Below are 22,189 nucleotides of genomic sequence, written 5' to 3'. Positions count from 1 at the left end.
GTTGCCTAATTGTTTTGGGCGACTATTACATTTTTTCTATGTGATTATTTTATCCTACTTAAAATTATAATAGAACTATAATAAACACAATGACCATGACCTAAGAAATAATATAAGCAGTGTGGAAATGCATTCCAAAGCCCAAGCATGGCGACAGTATTGATAAATGTCGTAAAATTTCGTTTATGTTCCCCTGTCTTCACAAGACAGATATTATGGCATCATTTGAAATATTTTTATACAGAATATGATAAAAAGTGATTTTTGAATGCTATTGCACAGAGCATTGTCCATACTTGCCAAACCTGATTTAATCATGCATCCAAATGCAGTAAGGCCATTGAAGTAAAGCTGCTCCAGGGTGCATGCAACCTCAGACTGGAGCGATGGCTCACTTTCAGCATGACAATGACCTGAAACGTACAGCCAAGACCACACTGGAGGACTTCAGGACCAGTCTCTGACTGTCCTTGGGTGGCCCAGCCAACACCTAGACTTAAACCCCTTAAGAACAACTGTGGGGACGCCTTACATCCAATACAATGAAGTCTAAGAGGATCACCCAGGCGGAATGAGATAAACTGCTCAAACCCAGGTCTGCAAGGCTTGTAGAGACTTTCTCAAGAAGTCTCTACAAGCTACAGTTGCTGCCTAAGGGGTTTCCGAAACATACTGAATTAAAGGATTGAATACTTATAGTATGTGAATGAGAGATTTCAGTTTTGGGCTCTTAATAAAATTTGCAAACCTTTCTGAAAACACATTTTCACTTTGTCAATATGAGTTATTGAGTACAGACTGATGGGCAAAACTGGCAAATGTAACTATTCATAATAAAATCTACAACACAGTAAAGTATGCAAAAAGTTAAGGGGTGAGAATACTTTTTAAATCCAGTGTAACTTTTTTTGGGACCTTTTCAAACCTTTTCTCTTTGTGGATGAAGGCCCTCGCCACTGGCCATGTGGCCCCAAGGGTAAGTTTTGCTTGCTTATGCCACCAGATGTCCCTGATGGTGGAGCAGCAGTTGTTGATGGTTTCAGTGTCCCATGTCCCACCTCTGCCCCCTTTCTTTTAACTTTGAAGAGTAACGTTTGTATTTATCATTTGTAGAAGTAGGAGGGTGTTATACCGTGTTAGCTATAATGGATGCAATGAGAAGTCAAGCAGCAAGACACCTTTTATCGTTTTTTGTAATTTTTAGTTAACCTATAAAAGGTGTTATTTTGCTTGACTTCCAATTGTATGTATCATTTGCAAAGTCATGTTAACCCTAATTAATATTCCCATTATATTGATTTTTTTTTTTTTTTAGCACAACCGAATATGAGGGTGGAACAGTGGTGCAGTAAATAGCACTTCAGATTCCTTTTCTCCTCACACACCCCTAAAGATGTGCGTATGTTGACTGGCAATTTCTAACTGGGCCTAAGTGATTGTGGGGGTGTATACGTGTGGATCAGGTGAAATCCCAGGCTGCTGCTCATAAAGGGTCTGGCTCCCCTGGGACCCAGAATTGGATTGAGTGAGTTGGAGAATGTCATGTTAATAAACATGTGACTTTTCAGGGGCTGAATTCTTTATCTCCCTCCCTTTTTTAGAGAAAATCTGCAATTACTCAATACATACCCTGGTGAATTTCTCAATAGAATCTCTAAAAGTAATAATATCTCAAAACATTCTAACCTCAATATATAATTTGTATAGACATTTAAATTGTATCTAAAATGATATTCCTTTTACTAATAGTTATTTCTGAAGCCAGTGCTTCAATTGGCTTTTTGACTGAGTGCCATCAGCTTTATCAGATTCTCCCCATTTGCCTCAATCAGAAAAAAAGTCTTTATATTCATGAAATGTACACCTGCTAAGTATTTTGCATTTTTTTCAATCATTTCTTCTCAGATGGTGGGATCATGGGTCATATTAATATATATCCACCTTCTACTGTAATTTGTATTAGAGTTTGTGACAAGGTTGGACCAATGTCATTATGGGTTTAGCTTAACTAGATGAATGCCCACATTACAGATTGCACCATGCAACTGATGAAAAATAATGAAATAAATATAAATCTATGTGCGGCTCTATTAAAAAAACTGCAGGGTGGTAAAAATGATGTTAAGACCCCTTTGAAAATGTCACCCAGGGGTGTGCAGGCAGGCAGCAGAGCTCTGATTTGAACTCCTGTTTAAATATTACGCATTTGTCCAACAGCACCTGCTATTTATGGTACTGAACAATGGGAGCACAGACAAAGAAAGACAGACAGAGAAGCGGAGTGAGGCTGCCTGGACATTTTCTTCTGCAATAAAAAGTGTATCATAAAGGTAGTGTGTGCTCACTTAACTTCAGCCAGTAGTTAATGAACACTGATACTCTCCACGTTCAGAGCTGCGTTTCAGAACACAGGATGTGCAACATGTCTAACAATGGCTCTCATGTCTGTGACTTTCTTTTCATTTTGCTTCCCACTGCCAGTTTTAATATGTACTAGTGGGCTTTGCCCCCTGCTCGCCTCACTCGCCAACCCCCGTGTTTGGTTTTCCGGATACACTCTTTTTAAGATTTTTTTTTCTTTGAATTGTTGCTATTTCATTAGTTTCACTTTTATTTTAGAACTTCTGTAAAAACAATATTTGGAATCTTTTGAGTCCCAATATGCTGAATCTTTTAAATGAGATCAGTGAGACGTGTTTAATGACTTTGTACCATAATTCAGGATAGGTTTCCCTGTTTGGAATTTCAGCACAGACAAAGCGATCTACATCATCAGAAGTTAATACTTTTGTTTTGCAAAGTAACCAATAAACGCATATGAGGTAAACTTCGTCTTTGAAATTCTCTGACTCAAATTTCAAAGCCTTACAATATTTACATACTTCTGACATATCACCTATGTCCATATATTCGATCTCTATTCGCCTATTCGTTATTTCTCTGAGTAATAATTTCTCTTTCTTTGTGTTAATGCGATCTTTACTTTCATTTTCTTCATGCTTTTATATTCTGTATCTTGCTCTGCATGTGTTTCGTGCCTACGTTTTTTTTTAAGTCTTTTGAACTTCACTGTTTCTATTTTCTCTAACCTGCTCTGCATGTGTTTGGCCCCCTTGTTTTTTAGCCTCTTTATGACGTTTTACTTTTTTTTGTACTCTTTGTCTTTTATTTCTGACCTTGCTTTGTCCTGCTTTTTTTTCAATGACAACTGGGGCCTCATGTATAACGCTGTGTGTAGAAGTCACACTATAACATGGCGTAAGCACAAAAACGGGAATGTGTGTATACAAAGAAAAATCCAGATGCAGGAATCTGTGCGTACTCTAACTTCCGTGTTCTTCTGCTCTATAAATCCCGGTCAGCTTGAAAACTAACGCTCGTGCACGTGCCCTGCTGTCCCGCCCCAACTCCTCCCAGAATTACGCCTCTTTGAATATGCAAATCAATATAAATCGCCCTTAAGCTCGGCGTTCTGTGAAAAGACAATGGGGAAAGCACGGGGGAAAATATAAAAATTTCAGCGAATACCAAGTGGAGGCAAAGGAAAAACATGCTATTTGTTCAAATAACCCGTGGTATAATCAACAAAAGGAAGTTGATCGAGTGACATAGCGTGTTGGAGAAACTTGAAAGCTCAAGTTCACAAAGTCGCACAGTGCCAAAATAAAAAAGAAGTCATATATCAAAGTCGCCGTGAAAAGGCAAGTCGTAGCCCACCGGCTGAGTGTCATATGAAAGCTTATTAGGGTGCAGAGAAAAAAAAATAGGCACACAGTGGGGAAAAAGCACAAAATGTCAACTTTAATCTCAAAATTTCAACTTTAATCACGTAGTTTATGTTGTCATTAAAGTAGAACATCATAAACGTCATCTTAAAATCGTTTAATTTACTAGGTTCTCAGATCCCATCGTAACTAAAGTAGCACGTTAAATGCTTTGTTTTGTATTTTCTGCGTGCTCTATGTGTGTGAATCACTACGTGCTTCTGGGCTTTCTGTTTCTCCGACAAGACACAGAATCCATTACATTCGAAATATTACAGCGCTCTGAATAATTAAAATACTGAGATGTATACGTGATATCTTTTTCATGATGATAGGAATGAAAGCATGTTTTTAAACATGGGAACACGGTGGCACAGTGATTGTTCATGTGTCACGCAAGATGCTTGCTGCGCCATGCGTGACCTTCGATGAAATACTTTATTACAGCAGTACTGTCTCTTTCAAATGTACTAACCTCCAATTCCTGTCCTTACTTTTTTTTCCCCAAATACCCAATCGCCACACAATCAGCTCTGTAATAGACGTTAAGCCATCTGTAAGCTTAGAACGCAGATTCTTCAAAACTTTTAAGGACCATTGAAATATCTTTCTAGTACATGTTTAATTATTCTATCCATCTGTCCAATTCCAGTGTCGCCCCAGCCCAGCAAGAATACAGCGCGAGGTAGGATCAATCCGTGAACTAGCTAGCACTGTGGCACCCTGTCCTCACATGTTTAATTATTTACAATACAGATTTTTTTAAATGAAGTTAAAGTTTTATCTGTATAATATAATCAACATATTTTGCTGCATTTCATCTTAAAAATGATATCGTCATCATATGTAAATATACGCGCTTTATAAAGTGGAGCAGGTTGTGCAATATTATAACTGTATCGCAAGTTTACAGTGAGGTAAATGCACTTATAAGTACAAACAGTTCTACAAGGAGCACTTGATGGACTGATTGACTGTGTTTAAAGCTCTTGGGATAAAACTGTTTCTAAACCGTGAGGTCCGTACAGGAAAGGCTTTGAAACATTTTGCCGTGACTGAGGCAGCGTGTACTTGAAGCTGTATACCGATAATTCTCTTTCTGATCAGCTGCTGCTGTGATTCACACTCAGATACAGTGATATAAATACTCTGAGTGGTGCAGTGAGAGTAATATGGAAAAAGATGATCCACTGTGGCAATCCTTAACAGGAGCAGCTGAAAGAAGAAAAAGAAGGTGCAGTGAGAGTAACAACGCTAAAGCAGTTATGGTATTTGGAATAGTTTGGCCATTCCCTGGACTGTTATATTGTTACAAGTTAATTACAATCAGAGGCATTACACTCATAAACAATATGCAGTTAGTTTCAGTGTATTTATAAAGCTGCATCAGGAATGTGGATCTAAGAAAGAAAGGGTAACCACACAGGAACATTAGCACTGCTTTGATGCTGGGTGCCACCAGTTTGCAAAACCGAGCGCAGAACTTGCATACGCCAGGGTATGAGGTACCGTGGAAATGTGCGTGGCTCGGATCCCAATCCAGGTGGTTCAGCGTGTGGTGAATGCAGCAACATGCCATAATCGACACATAGTCCCAGACTCCTCCTTCTCCTCTAATATGTCATAGTCTTACAAAGGAGTTGTAGCCTGACTTTTTTAAAGCTGCCCAGATGTCAGGTTTAGCCTCCTCTCCAAAGCCTTTCCTGACCGCTGCTACCACCCTGCATGATTCCTTTGTCATTTCTCCTGACTTGATTGTTGTATGTGGGTAGTAAAAGCATTTGCAAGTCCACTCACGTTGATTTTGATCGCTATCCATTTCTGGCAACCTCTCCATTTACACCCAGTTTTTAAAAGTGGTCTAGTGCCTGTGGTAAAGGGAGGTCAACAGCTGTATGGCATCTTAAAACACTAGAATTCCTGAAGCCTAAAAAAACCTCACAATCCTGGCCCACCATAAATCCTTTGCACCTCTCCACCAGCATCTTTTGTTTTGTAAATGTGTCGATAACCCACCCACACCGCTGTAGAAAGGGCAGGTGCGAAAGGATTTAAGGTGGGCCAGGATTATGAGTTTTCTTCGTAGGCTTCAGGAATTATAGTGTTAAATAAATAATCACCAGACTTACGTCTCCAGATGAGGGTGTGGTAGCAGGGTGAGACCGGTTCCTGTGGGCGATGCCTGAGTGGACAGCCCAGGTACAGGATTGGCCGTGACCCTAATTGGTGCCAGGAGCTGCAGATTGTCTCAGCTGTGCCACGTCTCCATTTTAAAAGGGAAGCGCGAGTGTGAGAAAAGTGGACTGGAGGTTAAAGTGAGAAAGAGAGAGAAGAAGGCAGAAGGAGGAAGGACCTGGTGTGAGAGAATGAGCGAGAGAGCACGAGCAGAGACAAGCAGCAGTATGGAGAGCCCCTGAAGAGGAGAGGGTGGCCAGGGGGCTGCTGTAGTGGGATCACTCAAACTTGGGGGAGCTGGAGTGATCAGGCAGCCGCAGACACCCAGTAAGGCAGCGGCTTGGACTGAGAGCCCCAATGTGAGTATTATGGTCTTTAGGGATCCGAATGTAGGTCCAGAGAGGGAGCCTTACCGTAGCCATGGGACAGCAGGGACCCGGAACTGTGGAAGGTCAGCTGCGTCTGCCAGTAGGGCGACTCCTCTGCTGTAAGGCCTGTGTGGGATAAGCCACTTTTTAGAACAATGCACCGGGCTTTTAGAAAAGGACAGTTTCCTGCCAGATGATTTTACCCTCATTTTAATGGATTTACTTACTCTGGTTTTAACCTCCATCTCACCTTTGTTTTATCAGATTATTTATTTATTGGACTGCACTTTTTGAACACTTGTTTCTCTTTACTTGAATCGATTTAATAAAAGCACTGAGCACTTTGCACCTTCCCCTTGCCTTGTATGGTTCTCTCATTTGCTGAGCTCATCCCTTGGAAATGTTATCGGCGGTGGCGGTAGGAGCTGATAGGATGAAGCCAACCCGCACCGTCACAGTGCCATCCGATCGTGGTGCATATTACTGCAGGTGTAAAGAATTTAGTCCTTTTGGGTTCTGAATATGCGTACTAACTACAAACCATCATGTCAGTGTGAGGGGTCTGGTAACTGGTAGTAATAATATCCCCAGTGGAGCTGTTCTATATCTGGGGGGCTCCATTGCCTTTATTCAAGTAAAGCACCATGCCATACAATTTAAAAATGAATGGTCTCATATAACATATAAGGTGTTGTGTATTTTACAATGTGAACAATGCAGCATGCATATAAAATCAGTAAAGAAAAATGAGAACTAAGCTTCATGTAAAATGGCAACACAAAGTTAGATTTAGTGAGAGAGCAGCCAGCTGAAGTAAAAGCCATTTCTAATGTGAGCTGTGCTTAAATGCTGATATAACTGTAAATGAGTGTATAAATAAGCAGGCCGTCGTTCATTTGTGAATGTCAAAGTCTGCTGCATAAGTTTGCTTGCTATTTAGCAGCTCATTTATTCCATTTTCAGACAAACACACAATGAGAGATCATCATTTGTTCAGTCAGTCCTTATTTCCTTATTATTGCACTTTCACACAGAGAGGACTTTGACTACAGAAATTGATACTGCAGACTGCCATCCTGAATTGACACGGGGGGGCTTAATGGAGTAGCCCACCCAGGTGTCGAAAGTAAAGATGAGGGGCTGTGGAGGTAGGGCAGGGAGACAATACGGTTGGTAAAGAGCACAAACTGGGAGTGGAGGACTCTAAGGGACATTTGTGTAGCGGGCCACCACAGATACACACTGTACATTGGAAGGTCTGAGTTTTTCAGATTTGAAATCTATATTAAGAATCTTTTTTCAACAGTATATGACGACTGCAAAAACTGACATCATTACTAAACAACGAATACTTTTATGGTATGTGGTAGATAAAATGTTCGGTTCTAAGGTAATATAATCCAATTCAGAGTTATAGGGGGCCAAAGTCCATTCCTGCAGCAATTTTTATAACACAGGAATCAGCCCTGGAGAAGATGCCAGTCCATCAGAAGGACCACTCATGGATACACACACTCTGGCAATTTGGAATCGACAATGAATCAGACCTCTGGGTATGTAGGAGGAGAAAAAAACACTCCAATAAAATCATCACAACTCAGAATGAGGGATCCATGAAGCATGTTTAATGAGTGCAAACCCTAAATCATTTCTTAATATGGTGTTTCTGGAGCGATGGAGAGCAACCCTCTTCACTCTGTGAAAATACGGTGGAAGGAGTGAGGCAGTGTGGCACAGTGGCTTCGGTTCTGAACTTCAAAACACAGGTTTGGTGGCTAAACTCAAGTCACTCAAGCCATCCGTGGTCACACAGTAAAAATATCTGTGACCAGTTGCAACATATGCATGTGCTGAGCTTGTAAGTCACCTTGGATAAAGGTGGCAGCAAAAATATAATGATAACGGTAACGGTGCACTGCACGATAACATGCAGCGAATACGCTTGGCATGAGCATTCATAGTTTTCATCCTCTTTCTCTGTACGTTTAGCATTCATTTTCTCAGAGGTTGATGCGCTTGCTGCTTCCTGAGCAGCTCTTCTTTTCTCCACCCTAGCAGCTCACTTCTTCTCTTCTTTCATTAAAACTGATTAAGTCAGTGTTTGTGTTGCAATTATTTAGTACATTTTCTTTCATTTTTCACTTAAGCTGGCACTTCAGTCTTCAATCTGCCTCAAGAATGATTTAAGATATGAAGAGGTAGGGGAAGTGACGGCAAAGGTAGTAGAGATGAGAACGGCACCAGTATGCATGCGCCACACGGCTGCCCTGCTGGCTGCTGCTGAGTGTTGATTCTACAATAAAATAAAATAAAAATACAAAGAGGAATAACCTTAGAGGTCAATCATCACCTCGAAAGCGGATAGTAGACGTCACATAGTATAAGTGTACCACATTTTAGGTCAATTGTTCAAACGGTTTTCGAGCTACAGGTGATTTAAAATCCTGGACAGACAAACGGACAGCCACGGTAGCGTATTATATAAGAAGATTACAATTATAAATTGAAGTGTTCATTTATCTCATCCATCGCTGGCCAGAGCATTTAAGCTTATTTTGTGAATTACTGAAATGAAATCCATTCAATCGAATTTTCTAGGACTCTTCACCATGCACAGATAATATTGAATTACTTTATCACATTTAAGTACTGGAGAATGCACAGGATAGGCTGGGTGGTCTTTTGGCCTTGGTACCCCTACAGGTTTATTTTCTTCAGCAATCTCACAGGATTAAGAATTCTGAACTTTCTTCTCATTTCTGAAAATGTCACTCTAGCATGCTGTACTGTATATAATCACATCAGACACTGAGTTTTACCATTTTAACCATTAGAAGCTTACAAAGTTTGGATTCTTCTGTTTTACCTCTTTAATAGTTTTAACTTTTCTTTTACTTCTTGTGAGCTGCAAAAAATGTAGAAAAATGAGCTGTAGCAATAAAGAATGTTGTTGTTTCCTGGACACTTTTAGTGCAAATGCAGGTTTATGAAGGCATAATCCCGTGTTACGATCTGGGGTCTTTTTAATTTGATTTCCTGGCTTTGTCAGCATTTTTTTATGGTGGGTTTTTAATGCTGTTATTGCTTTGAACAGTGGAGAACTTCATTCTAACAGTTGTTTTCATTTATAGAGCATTTTTATTTAGGTTTTAATTTTTCACATCTTGCCATGCTCTGTTTGTGTATAGAGTTGCCGTTCAGGCATATTGGGCGTTAGCTGCGAGTGACGTCATTAAGGTCGGCTCGTTGTTCTTCCTCCAGACATGTGGATTGAACTTCTAAACCTTTATTGAGTGTCTGTTTTTGTAGAGTTTCCTGGTGAACGACTTTTTGCTTCAAATGTTCCGACTAGAAGTTTTGTTTACTGATTTTGATTTAATCGTAGATCGGTCTGACGATTATGTCTCATGCTCTGGTCCCATATTCTTTCATGCTGACTTTTTTCACTTAATCACTGCTAAATTAATAAACTTGTATCTCCAATTATTCTTTTTCAAACACACTTCACCCATTCGAGGACAGCACCATACTGGGCACAAGACAGGAGTTAACCTCGGATGTGTGCCAGTCTGTCACAGGGCACACTCACCCACAATCACTCACATTGAGACTATTTAAAGTTGCCATTTAACCTAACATAGACAGATAAGTGAATGTGGGCTAGAGCAATAATAATAATAATAATAATCAGTTTAATTTATATAGCAGCACACTAAATAACAGTAATCTCTAGAAGTGTAACAATATCAAAAACAATTATAAAACTAAAGAAATTAAAAATACTTAAAAATGTAAACATGGTAAAACATACATATTTACACTTAGCAGCAGGACCCAGTACTGCCCGGGTAAGTACTTTTAAAGCAGAACTGTCTTCTTTTATGCAGCAGACAACATTTAGCCAATCAAAGTCCTAAACTAATTTTTGAGATAAAAATCCAGGAAGCAACAGTGTCCTTAAAACTCACTGTAGTGAAAAGGGACCACACACCACAAGTCAAGAGTACCACCAGGGCCAGAATTGTGGGTTCCAAAGTATTCTACTACTACTAGTTATCTAATAATATTTATTTTATATAAAATATACATAATAACTTTAGGAGCCATGGCTGACTGTTATTCAGTAACAACAACTAAAAGACACACTGAAAAACAGGCAATGCTGCTGAGAACCAAACAAACTGTTAAAAGACTGTCCACATGCATGGGCCAGTAGAGCAGAAGGTGTGGTTGCCCATAGTATGCAGCGTCTTTTGAAGCACCACCAAAGAGTTAGAACACCAGGGCCTAAGGAAACCAATGGGTGTAACGTGAGGTGAGCGGCAGTAGGAGCAGCACTGACACATTTGTGGACAACCTTAAAATGGATCCTCACATTAACAAGAAACTAGTCAAGAAGTGACAAAACAAGAGCTATCTTTCCATTCTTTGGTCATATTTAGAACATACAGTAGTGCAATCTCTGGATGAGGCCATCAAACTGAGAACTACAATAGTCAAGATGGAATGAAATTTGAATTTGAAAAAAATGAATTTCTTGGCATCACACTTAGATAAAGATGGTTCAACTAAATGATGAAAAAAAATCTTTACAAACCATGGCAATATGGCTTTGGAAATACAGTGTAGGATCAAGACCACAGCTTATGCAATCATAGAAGAGAGAGAAATCAAATGACCATTCACAGTAACATGTGACAACAGATGTTTTGTTTATTTGGGGTTACCCATTAGGGGTGGCACAGTGGCACAGTGTTAGCGCTGCTGCTTCACAGTTAGGAGACCCAGGCTCACTTCCTGGGTCCTCCCAGCGTGGAGTCTGCATGTTCTCTCCATGTCTGTGTGGGTTTCTTCTGGGTACTCCTGTTTCCTCCCACAGTCCAAAGACATGCAGGTTAGGTGCATTGGTGATACTACCTAGTACCTACCCTAGTGTGTGCTTGGTGTGTGTGTGCCCTGCGGTGGGTTTGTTTCCTGCCTTGCGCCCTGTGTTGGCTGGGATTGGCTCCAGCAGACTCCCGTGACCCTGTAATTAGGATATTACGGGTTGGATAGATGGATGGATGTATGGATGGTTACCCATTAGGATGTCTTCTGATTTGTTGCAATTTAACTCTAAGTCACTATCAGTCATCCAGTTCTGGATGCCCTGCAAACACTGAGAGGCACAGGCTAAAGCTATATATACATATAAGGTATAGAAATGTCAGCATTGCAATGGATGAACACCTTGTGAAGGATTTAGGAGTCACAGTGGACTCTATGCTATCAACTTCCTGACAGTGTTCAGAAGCCATTAAGAAGGAAAACAGAATGTTAGGTTATATAGCGCCCTGATGTTTGGAGTACAAGCCCAAGGAGGTTCTGCTCAGCATTTATAAGGTACTGGTGAGGCCTCATCTGGAGTACTGTGTGCAGTTTTGGTCTCCAGGCAGTGCTAGAAAAGGTCCAGAAAAGAATGACTAGGGCTACAGGGGATGAATTATGAGGAAAGATTAAAAGAGCTGAGCCTATAGAGTTTAAGCAAAAGAAGATTAGGAGGAGATTACAACTGAAGTGTTTAAAATGATGAAGGGAATTAGTGCAGTGGATTGAGCTTCCATGCTCATGACCTGTGGCCCTGTTGGAAGCCAAGGGGACTACCCTCTGCCGGTCTGGGGGAGAAACGGTCTTGAAAATACTCTCTCCCTCAGTCCTTACGGCGGTCCACCACAGTTTAGATAAGCATCTTCGTCTATATTACAACAATGAGGACATATTCTGGTATGGCACATTTGCATTTCCAATGAGACAGTAAATTTCCTATGACATTTGTTTCGATGTGCATTCAGAAGGTGGCTGTTCTGGGGTGTCATCCATGATTCTGCTGGAGTGGCGTCAGCATTGTTAAGCATATTTACTGATTTGGGTGTTTCGAGTACCAGAATCTATATCTCCTCTGGCACATCATTATCAATGGCAGTCCTTTTCAAACACTGCTAACTGGGTGTGACACATCATTTACTTCAAATTAAAATTTCACAATTCATTTTTTCCAAAGTGTAAAATTTGGCATTGATTCTGATGCTGTCGTCATAAGTGAACAACAGAGAGCACACGCAGTAATGGCAACAACGTACCATTCACCTTTATGACTGGTCCATTAATGTCTTTGATTAATCTTATTTTATAGAAACTTTTTTCCCTTGCAACAGGTTAAGTTTATTTTTAACCCATATGCAATGTACTCTCTGGACATGTGACACACATTTATATATTTAATAGGGGATTTTTAGGAGACTTTTTGGCTGTAGGCCAATTGGAGACATTGGATTGGTTTAGAAATGTGAACTGTCTAATTATTCTCACCAGGTTTTGAGCAAAATTCACTCATGGTGGTCTCCAGTTGTACATATTACATGTCTGGCTCTGCAAGTCTACAAACATGATGGCAAGGATGAGACTCACTGGAATTAGAAAATGTCCTTTCCACAAAATGGAATCTGTATACAGCTGACAAGAGAGGTTCATTCATCCACCCATTATCAAAATCACTTACTGTATTTCAGGTTTGTGGATGACCACAGTTTATCTTGGCAAAAATCAAAGCAAGGCAAGAACCAAACCTGGAGGGAACACAAATCTATGACATGGCTCATTCAAACACCTACTCACACAGAAGGGCCGATTTAGAATGGCCAACTGATGTAACAAGCATGTGTTTGGGATGGGTGAGGAAAATTGAGGTATCAGGAGAAAAGCCCATACAGACAAGGGGAGAACATGCAGACTCCATACTAATGGTGTCTAGGCATAGATTCATAACCCTGAAACACGAGCCATGTGGTAGCAATGGTATATACTGCACCGACCATTCTGACCTATAAAGGTAGTAATCACGTGTAAAAAATAAAAGAACAGTAAAGTTGTGGGCCTCTTGTTAATTCCCATTTGGCACATTTCATTAAAGCAGCATAATGCCATCTTCTGTCTCCATTACCATTCAATAGGCTTCAGTACAATCTCCCAAGCAACAGGCTTATAGATTGAAACAGATGACCTATAAATGCCTCAAACATATTCTCATTTTTCACAGCATACATTCATAAACATAACACTCTCCAGCCTGCTTAATCAACTTCAGGGTCAGAGGGGCCAGAGCCAATCCTAGCAGCATTGGGCATTAGGCATGACATAACCCAGGTCAGGGTGTCAGTCCACTGCAGAACCTTCTCACCCACACATAGCCACACTCACATTACCTCATGCAGGGCCAATTTAGCATCATTAAGCTAACCAGCATGCCTTGAGAGAATCAGAGGGGAGAACTCCCACAGATAATGTCAGGTGACTCCAACTGCATGGCAGCAGGGCTAGACACTATGCCACCTTTGTGGCCTAGAGCTGCTGTAATTGTAAATAGTGAATTTCGTGTTAATTCCAATTTGACACATTTTATTAAAGTAGCACGACAACATCTTCTGTCTCCGTTAGCATTCAATAGGCTCCAGCACAATCTGCCAAGCAGCAGGCTTGCAGAATGAAACAGATGATCTATAAATGCATCAAATACATTCTCATTTTCCACAGCATATTTTCATAAACAAACCTGTCAATATGATTAAAGAGTCCGATCAGTGATGTGTGACCACTGACATTACTGATAACGAATGGGAGGCAAGTTTGTGTCGGGTGATACCAAGTAAGACCCAAACAGACAGATTTCTTCATTGCATTATAAAAACAATATCTTAATTCTGGCACTATCTAGAACAATGTGATAGATCAACTTACATTAATATCTTCCAAATCCAAGAAATTCAATACAATTCCATTTCGCTTCCAAATGACTGGCGGCCGCAGCGTCCCTTGAATGCCACAAAGCAGGACCGTACTGAGACCCACAGTGACGGTAGACACGCTGGACTTCTGTTCTTCGGGGAGGCTCAGCTGCACAACCTCTGAAAGAAAGAAGTCAGAAGAAATATGTATAAATATTTCCCCCATTATGGACATGCATGATAAGCATCGACTTTAAATTTTGCCATTTCCTTTTCTGTTATTTGCAGATATGAAAGACCTTGTGTTACCAATTGCTTTGAACGGAGATAAATACGTTAACAAAAAACTAATAATCATTCCTTGATCAAGCTATGTAAGGTCCATCCATTTTCTGAAGATGGGTTGTGAGAGTGGAGGAGTCCAGAGTGTGAGGTTGCTGTGATTTGACTTCATTCTTTCATTTTTCCTCATCTGATTAATTCACATTTTTCCTTTATCAAAGGCATTTGAGCATTTCTAGACTCCCAGGAGTATTTTTTGGATTTCATTTTAAACACTTTGAAATGTATTTTACAATATTCATATTTGTTTTGATGCCATTTTGTAACTCTGCCGTTCTAATAATAATAATATGCTCAACATGCTCAAGGCACTTACAGAATATAAGAAAGTACAGCAGGGTATACAGTATATAGCATTGTACAAACCAAATAAATAAATAAAGGAGATTAAGATAGTAAATTCAGAGAAAAGCCTAACAGACAACATAATTGATGGTCTAGCACACACACACACAGGTTACATGACCATCTTGACAGAGAGGTAAACTGAGAGAAGGGGAATGAAGTCAAGTAGAGCTAAAAGCCTTCCTGAACAGATGAGTTTTGATTTGTTTAATAAAAGAATTCATGGAGTCAGCTGACCTGATTAATTTCGGCAGGTCATTCCAGAGGCTGAGCGCTATACAGCTGAAGGCCCTGTCACCCATGGAGTGTAGATTAGTGTGTGGCACAACAAGATTGCCAGAATCAGAGGACCTTAGTGGGCAGACAGGCACATAGTGATGGAGAAGGTCACTGATGTAGTTTGGTGCGAGGTCGTTTAAGGCTTTGTAGGTTATTAGTAGGATTTTATATTCGATTCTTTAAGACACTGGGAGCCAGTGAAGACGGAGCAGGATGAGTGTGATGTGCTCGCTGCTGCTGGTTCGAGTAAAGACTCTTGCAGCTGAACTTTTGAATAAGCTGGAGCTGTGATATAAGATTAGAAGGGAAACCTGCCAGCAGCGAGTTACAATAATCTATGCGGGATGTGATAAAAGCATGAACAAGTTTCTCAGCATTAGAAAAGGAGAGGCTATGGGGATATGTTATGGAGGTGAAAGTAAGAAAGTTTCTTAATGTGATTTATCTGGGTGGAATAAAAGAGGGAGGAATCAAAAATGACACCAAGATTCTTTGCAGTAGAGGCAGGTCTGATGAGATCACCTCCAAGATTGACTGGGAAGGAGCTCATTTTATTATGATGCTAGTCCTGTGTTACCCAAAGTGTCGGCAGCTGCAGCATTGCTTGTGGGCCACAGCCAGCTCTAGAATCTGATGATTGCGCTCGATTCACAGTGGCAGCATCATAAGTGGATCGCGGCCAATCCTGAACGACCTCCCCAACCATTACTCTGATGATCATGTTCGATTCACCAATAATTGACGATTGCTCTTGAGTTAACCAACAATCTGATACACCGGTTGTCATGCAAAGCCCAAGCTTTGACGGTCAAGTTCAATTCACTGAGGGGGACCACCCCACTCCCCCTACTCAGACATTCAGAAGCGGGACCCTACCCTGCAGGATTGTGAAAAACTGGGTTGTGACACCACAAAGATTGGGAAATGCTGCATTAGTCGGTTGTTATGGCAGTGGCCGCACAGATCACAGCAACAATGCCCATTACAAAGAGGGGTTAAAAAAGTCTTTATCTCTGCCATTTCTTATTGGAGTTTGTGGATAAGTTCCCGAAGACTGTTTAGAGTTTTCTGAACTGTTTTTTTTTTAATGACTTTTTGACTTAGTGTTTTTGGTTCCGCCAAGAGTGGAGCTTGATTTCCTGGTGATGATCCAAGTATTTTTTGACCACTTCTTTTTTCCTAGGTGCATAAACACTGTTGCTTATTCTGCCAAGACAGCACAAAGACAGGAATCAATAATGAATGGGATTCCAGTCTGCTGCAAGATGCGACACTCACACTCACTGGGCCAATTTGGATTAGAAAATCAATTTAGTGCTAACTGCAATAAAAGACGAAAATATTCTGTCATGGAAAAGGTTGGGGAAAATTTTTAATGAGGAAGAATCAAGAGACTCGGGAAGTCTAAATAATCTGTCAAACAAGCCTATAACAAAATACCAGACATTAAAGTAGCTAGAAAACAAACTAGAAGGTCAATACACAAGATACACTTGCCACAAAAGGTTATTATCCTGAGGTAACCTTTATATCCTCTAAACACCATTTCACATTATGTGACTTTTCCAGTGATTTTCAGTCATACCCTTCATTTACATAATTTTAGCGAGTCTGTGGCAGTCAGCAGTGTGTTTCTGTGAAGTCACTTGCACAATGTGACATGGCCAGCGACTCACTCCAGCTAGTCCACCACTCGTCCCAGCACAATCAAAACTGTTTGATTTAGTCACAGGGGTGGGATCTGTGTGCATGAGAACTGTCAACCAATGAATGCTCATCCGGAAATATACAGTAATGCCCATCAGGCACAGATGTGAAATGGGTGTTTTGGACCTTACCAACAGAAAAGAGTCTTGTCTGTCTGGCGTCTCATACGTTGCATAATAAGACAGAATGGAAAAAAGAGATTGAGAATGAACTTGCATTATATTTTAACCCTTCGTACAGTCCCGTCTCCATCTGGCAGCACAGTATTGCCTGTCACAAAAAGAAGCAAGCATGACTGTGCTGGAATGTTGGCACACAGTCAGTAAATGTGACATGGCCAGTGATTTTTAATGATGTAAATTAACATGGTCTGGCAATGAGATCATCGGTTTCAGTCGGCAATGCTTGCATGCTCAACGGCTAGAAGTTGTGTGATGTGACATCACGGCTAACAACAATACACACATACTACACATAGTAAATTACAACAAAATGGCACTGCAGAAAGATATTAAAACATTTTAACATTATTGAATAAAATAGTTTACAACAAAAGGTTAGCAACTTTTAAAGCCATTACATAAACCAGAACATCCAAGGAAAAATAAAAACAAAGCAGTGAAATAAAATCTGTAACAAAGTCAAATCATAACAGAATGCAGACAAACATGCAAACTCCACAGACAGCATTTAATTTTTTTTTTTATTTAAAAAGGCTGAGGAGTTGCTGCCAGTCTTTTTATGCCCTCTGGTACATAGGCAGACACCTGGCATTCCTTCCTGTCCTAAGTGAGCACTGTGCCAGCGAAAGTGGATGCTGGATAAGCAGCTCTACAGTTACCTATGATTTACAGTGAGGACAACACTTGTGGCAGCCATAAAACAAAATGGAGGCTCTTAGTTCAACTTTTAGGTCACCCATCAGCTGGCTGAGTGGCATTTTAAGAAGCTGTGTAGATTAGTCATGCTCTGTTCTTTCTGTGTGAAATGTGATTTAAAGTTTAAAATGTATTATGATTTGCACTTTGAGGAAACCCCAAAGATACAAAAGGTACAATCTAAGGATTACTGTCACAAGGTAAGCCATGCCTTTACTAGCTTTTGGAAATGACATCAGGACATTCAAGACTTGTTTCGACTTTAAATTTATCATTAAAAGAAAAAAAAAAAGAAAAGGTTTCACAAATTGCCAGTCAGGGACTCAGGGTTGAACTATTTTTCACCTGAAATGAAGCTTTTACTAGCTTTGGTGAAAGTCTTGATTTAGTAGCATCATTGTGATTGTTGCAATGCATCAGCTGCTCCAATTCAGTCATTCAAGGAAGAAATCGTGAGTGGTGACTGATTCAGATTGAATGTCAAAGTTAGGGCATAGATGGAGACAATCCTTAACATTACGTAAAGTAAAGGCGGAGGTATCAGGCCACCTGAGAAGATGAGACATGGTGTCCTTGCCAGCCTTCTCATGCCAAACCCTATCCTGTATAAACAAGAAGAGACCCTCTTCTCCTCACACAGCCTTTCCGCTTGCCTCAGCTTACTCAGATTGTGCAATGCACTGTGGGTCGTCTCCAGCAGCTGCTGATCCTTCAGTCTGTCTTCTCTTCAGGGTGACCTGTGACTCCATTTTTTTTATAAGGACAGCACATTAAATGAAAGCTAATCAACAATAATTAAAAAGTAGCAAGTACACAATTGCATAATTAACTAATTAAGCTGTAATTAAATGCAAAAAAAAAAAAAAACTCAAGTGCCTGATACTTAATAAGCCTGTAATTATAGCCTCACAAAACTGCCTCTTTCATTTACTGTCCAGATGAATGGACCTTCACAGGCCAATGTAGTGGAAATGAAAACCTCAGAGCTATTAGAATAAAGAGACCTCTGCATGCAGAAGAAAAGAAATGATCCTGGGCTCACGTTAGTCACTTCAGTTTACCCTGCATGCTAAACTTCAGTATAGCTAAGGGAAGACATTGTGACCTTACGATAGTTGGTAGCCCTAACCACTCTTTAGGCATCCATAACCCTTGTAACAACCCTAACGGATGGACTGACTGGGATGGAGGATGCTCCATTACGCAGCCAGGTGGTCTCAATGGAAGTACAGCCCAGATTGATGTGTATCTTTCCATTTCCAGTTGGGAAGAGAAAATTGAGGATGGGCAGGAGAAGAGTTTTTTCCCTAGTACAGTAGGTGGTGGTGCTCCTCTGGTATGGCTCCCATATACAGCGGGGAAAATAAGTATTGAATGTGTTAATGTTTTTCTCAGTAAATATATTTCTAATGGGGCTATTGACATAAAATTGACACCAGAGGTCGGTAACAACCCACGTAATCCACACATATAAAAAAGCAAAGCAAATAAGTCCATAAATTATGTGTAATAAAGTGGAATGACACAGGGAAAAAGTATCGAAGACGTGAAGAAAAGGAGGTGCAAAAAGGCATGGAAAGCCAAGAAACCAGCTGAAATCTGTCTGTAATTTTCAAAAGCAATCCTGATAGCCCCCTATCAGTGCAAATGAATATCAGCTGGTTTAGTCCTAATTGATGGTGTCTCATTTTCTCATTACCAAGGTGTCACACAAGAAGCATCTCATGATGGGTAAAAGCAGAGAGCTCTCTCAAGACCTTTGCAAAACATACTGATGGCATTGGTTACAGACGTATTTCTAAACTTTCAGTGAATGTTCCAGTGAGTACTATTGAGGCCATAATCCAGAAGTGGAAAGAATATGATTTCACCATATACTGGCCACGACCAGGTGGTCCTCGCAAGATTTATGTCAGAGGAGTCAAAAGAATATTCAGAACAGCTGTCCAAGAGCCAAGGACCACTCACGGAGAGCTTCAGAAAGACCTAGAATTAGCAAGTACAGTTGTTTCAAAGAATACAATAAGTAATGCGCTCAACCGCCATGGCCTCTATGCATGCTCACTGCACAAGACTTCACTGCTGAAGAAAAAGCCAATGAAATACTGGGAGAATAGAGTCTGGTCAGATGAGAGCAAAACTGAACTCTTTGGATGTCATTGCACACACCATATTTGGAGGAGAAATGGCACAGCATATCACCCCAAAAACACCACAAAATACTTGCAGACTTCATGTAATTGAAGGAAGGATGAATGGAGAAATGTATCGGGACATTCTTGATAAAAATCTGCTGCCATCTACCAGGATGCTGAAGATGAAACAAGGGTGTGTGTGTGTTTTTTATTTTTACGAGGGGGAGTCAAGCTAAAGTTAGAAAATGGGATTTATTAGAAAATGGAATGAACCTTAACAAAGCTGATAATGTCATTTCTCAATGTCGTCTCCACCCTTCTCAATGCACTTGTGCCACCGGCCTGGAAGTGTTGGGATTCCAGCAGAATAAAAGGTTTTGTCTTGTCCTCGCAACCACTTGTGCACTTTGTCGAATGCTACATGCTGAGGGGTACTACAATCATTAGTGCAAGTTACTGTGACTTGCTGGAGACCAATGTGAAGCCTGATATTTGATCCAAACGGCGGGGCCAGCTGTCTCAAGGAGTCCTTTTGCTGCAAGACAATAACACACACTGCTAAGAACACCAAGGCTTGTCTGGAAAAACTGAAGTTTGAGGTTTTGTCACATCCTCCTTATTCACCAGATTTGGACCACTAAAAAAAAAATCTGGGAGGTCGTCGATTCAAGACAGATTGCGACATGAAGAAAGCAGTGCATGAGTTGTTGCGAGGACAAGACAAAACCTTTTATTCTGTTGGAATCCCGGCACTGTCAGGCAGGTGACGCAAGTGCATTGAGAAGGGTGGAGACGACACTGAGAAATGACATTATCAGCTTTGTTAAGGTTTGTTCCATTTTCTAATAAATCTCATTTTCTAACTTTAGCTTGATTCCCCCTCGTAGTTATTGCTAGTTTGTGGCCACGTTTTGTACTTTGTATGTGGTTATTGTGACGTCTTGCTGTTTAGGCTCAAGTGACATTTTGTGCCAGTATCATCGGTCCAGCATAGCTGAAAGACATTCTCTTGTCCTCATAGACACTTAAAAGACCAGTGTGCCACTATAATTTAAAACTGATTTGTTTCCTCCTTTCCCTTTAGTCCAAGGATGCACTTAGTTGCTTTTCTCTGTGCAGCTTCTACTGCCAGCTTGACTACAAAATCAGAAACTCTTTCTGAAGTGGAGAAAACTATCTTACTAGGTAGCACACACATAAATTCTACCCAAGCACACTAGGAGATGACTGACTAACACTAAAAAGAAAATGAAATTCCTGGTTAAACTCCAGCATTCAGCTGAGAAACCTTTTTGTGTGCCATGAAATGGGGAATAGCTATGGGTATCAGGTATTAGGCAGTGCCCACATGAAAGTGTTGTCTGTCCACCCAATCATCCATCCATCCATTATCCAATCCGCTATATCCTAACACAGGGTCACGGGGGTCTACTGGAGCCAATCCCAACCAACACAGGTCGCAAGGCAAGAACAAACCCTGGGCAGGGCTCCAGTCCACCACAGGGCACACACACTAGGGACAATTTAGGATCGCCAATGCACCTAACCTGTATGTCTTTGGACTGTGGGAGGAAACCAAAGCACCCGGAGGAAACCCACACAGACATGGGGAGAACATGCAGGGAGGACATGGGAAGTGAACCCAGGTCTCCTTACTGTGAGGCAGCAGCGCTACCACTGCACCACCATGACGCCCTTCCACCCAATCAAAATTTAATAAATGTACATTTTTAGATTATTTTTTGCATCCAAAAGCCAATATAACATCCAAGTAAATTCACTGGTATCAACTGTGACATCAACCACACACATCATGAAGACGTCTAAATTCTTAAATTTTACGTGAGGCTGCACCATGATTGTCGGAGCTCCAGGTTTAATCCCCAACTGGACAGAAGTTTTCACAACCTTCTCCAATGGGTAAAGATGGGTGGGTTAGCATGACAGGTAACCTTATGAGTGAGTGTAGGTGCATACATGAGAATATCCTGTGATGAACTGGTTTCAGTTCTGCTGAGAAAATGCATACATTCTGAAAAATGAATAGATGGAATAGATGGTTCAAGATTTGCAAGATGCCAACAGTAAGCATTGTGAAGGTGAGCCATGAAGGAAAGTGGAATGTTGACAGTTCAAGGTCTCCTCTGGGTTCTGTTATTATTGGTCTGCAGTATCAAATCGTGTTGGACTTTTTATCATACTGAATAATTTAATCACATATAAGTGCTATAGAATGTCTTGAGGCTGGTGGTCTTTTGACCTTGTAACCCCCTAGAGGTTTATTTTTTTCCAGCATTTTCACTCTCTGCAGTTTTGTTCTTCTTAGCATATGTTATCAAATCAGGCACTGATATATCTGTGGGATTTACTTGACTAGTCTGTAAATGGTGCCAATGACTCCTGACTAATAACAGCTTGTAGGACCTGGGATAAGTG

At 40.6% G+C, this 22,189-nt stretch overlaps 1 protein-coding gene across 2 annotated transcripts in view; it reads right to left on the bottom strand.

Moving 5' to 3' along the window:
* fstl4 (follistatin-like 4) overlaps positions 1-22,189 on the bottom strand; it is an 822,703-nt gene that overhangs the window by 90,336 nt on the left and 710,178 nt on the right. For both annotated transcript variants that reach the window (XM_039774631.1, XM_039774632.1), the window contains exon 7: positions 14,081-14,247. In XM_039774631.1, coding sequence (XP_039630565.1) covers positions 14,081-14,247 — 167 coding nt within the window. The remainder of the gene's footprint in view (positions 1-14,080; positions 14,248-22,189) is intronic.

The sequence above is a fragment of the Polypterus senegalus genome, chromosome 13 (genome assembly GCF_016835505.1).
Source record: "Polypterus senegalus isolate Bchr_013 chromosome 13, ASM1683550v1, whole genome shotgun sequence".
Classification (NCBI taxonomy): domain Eukaryota; kingdom Metazoa; phylum Chordata; class Cladistia; order Polypteriformes; family Polypteridae; genus Polypterus; species Polypterus senegalus.
Note: the sequence above shows the minus strand (reverse complement) of the source record. Positions and strands in the feature narration are given on the sequence as shown.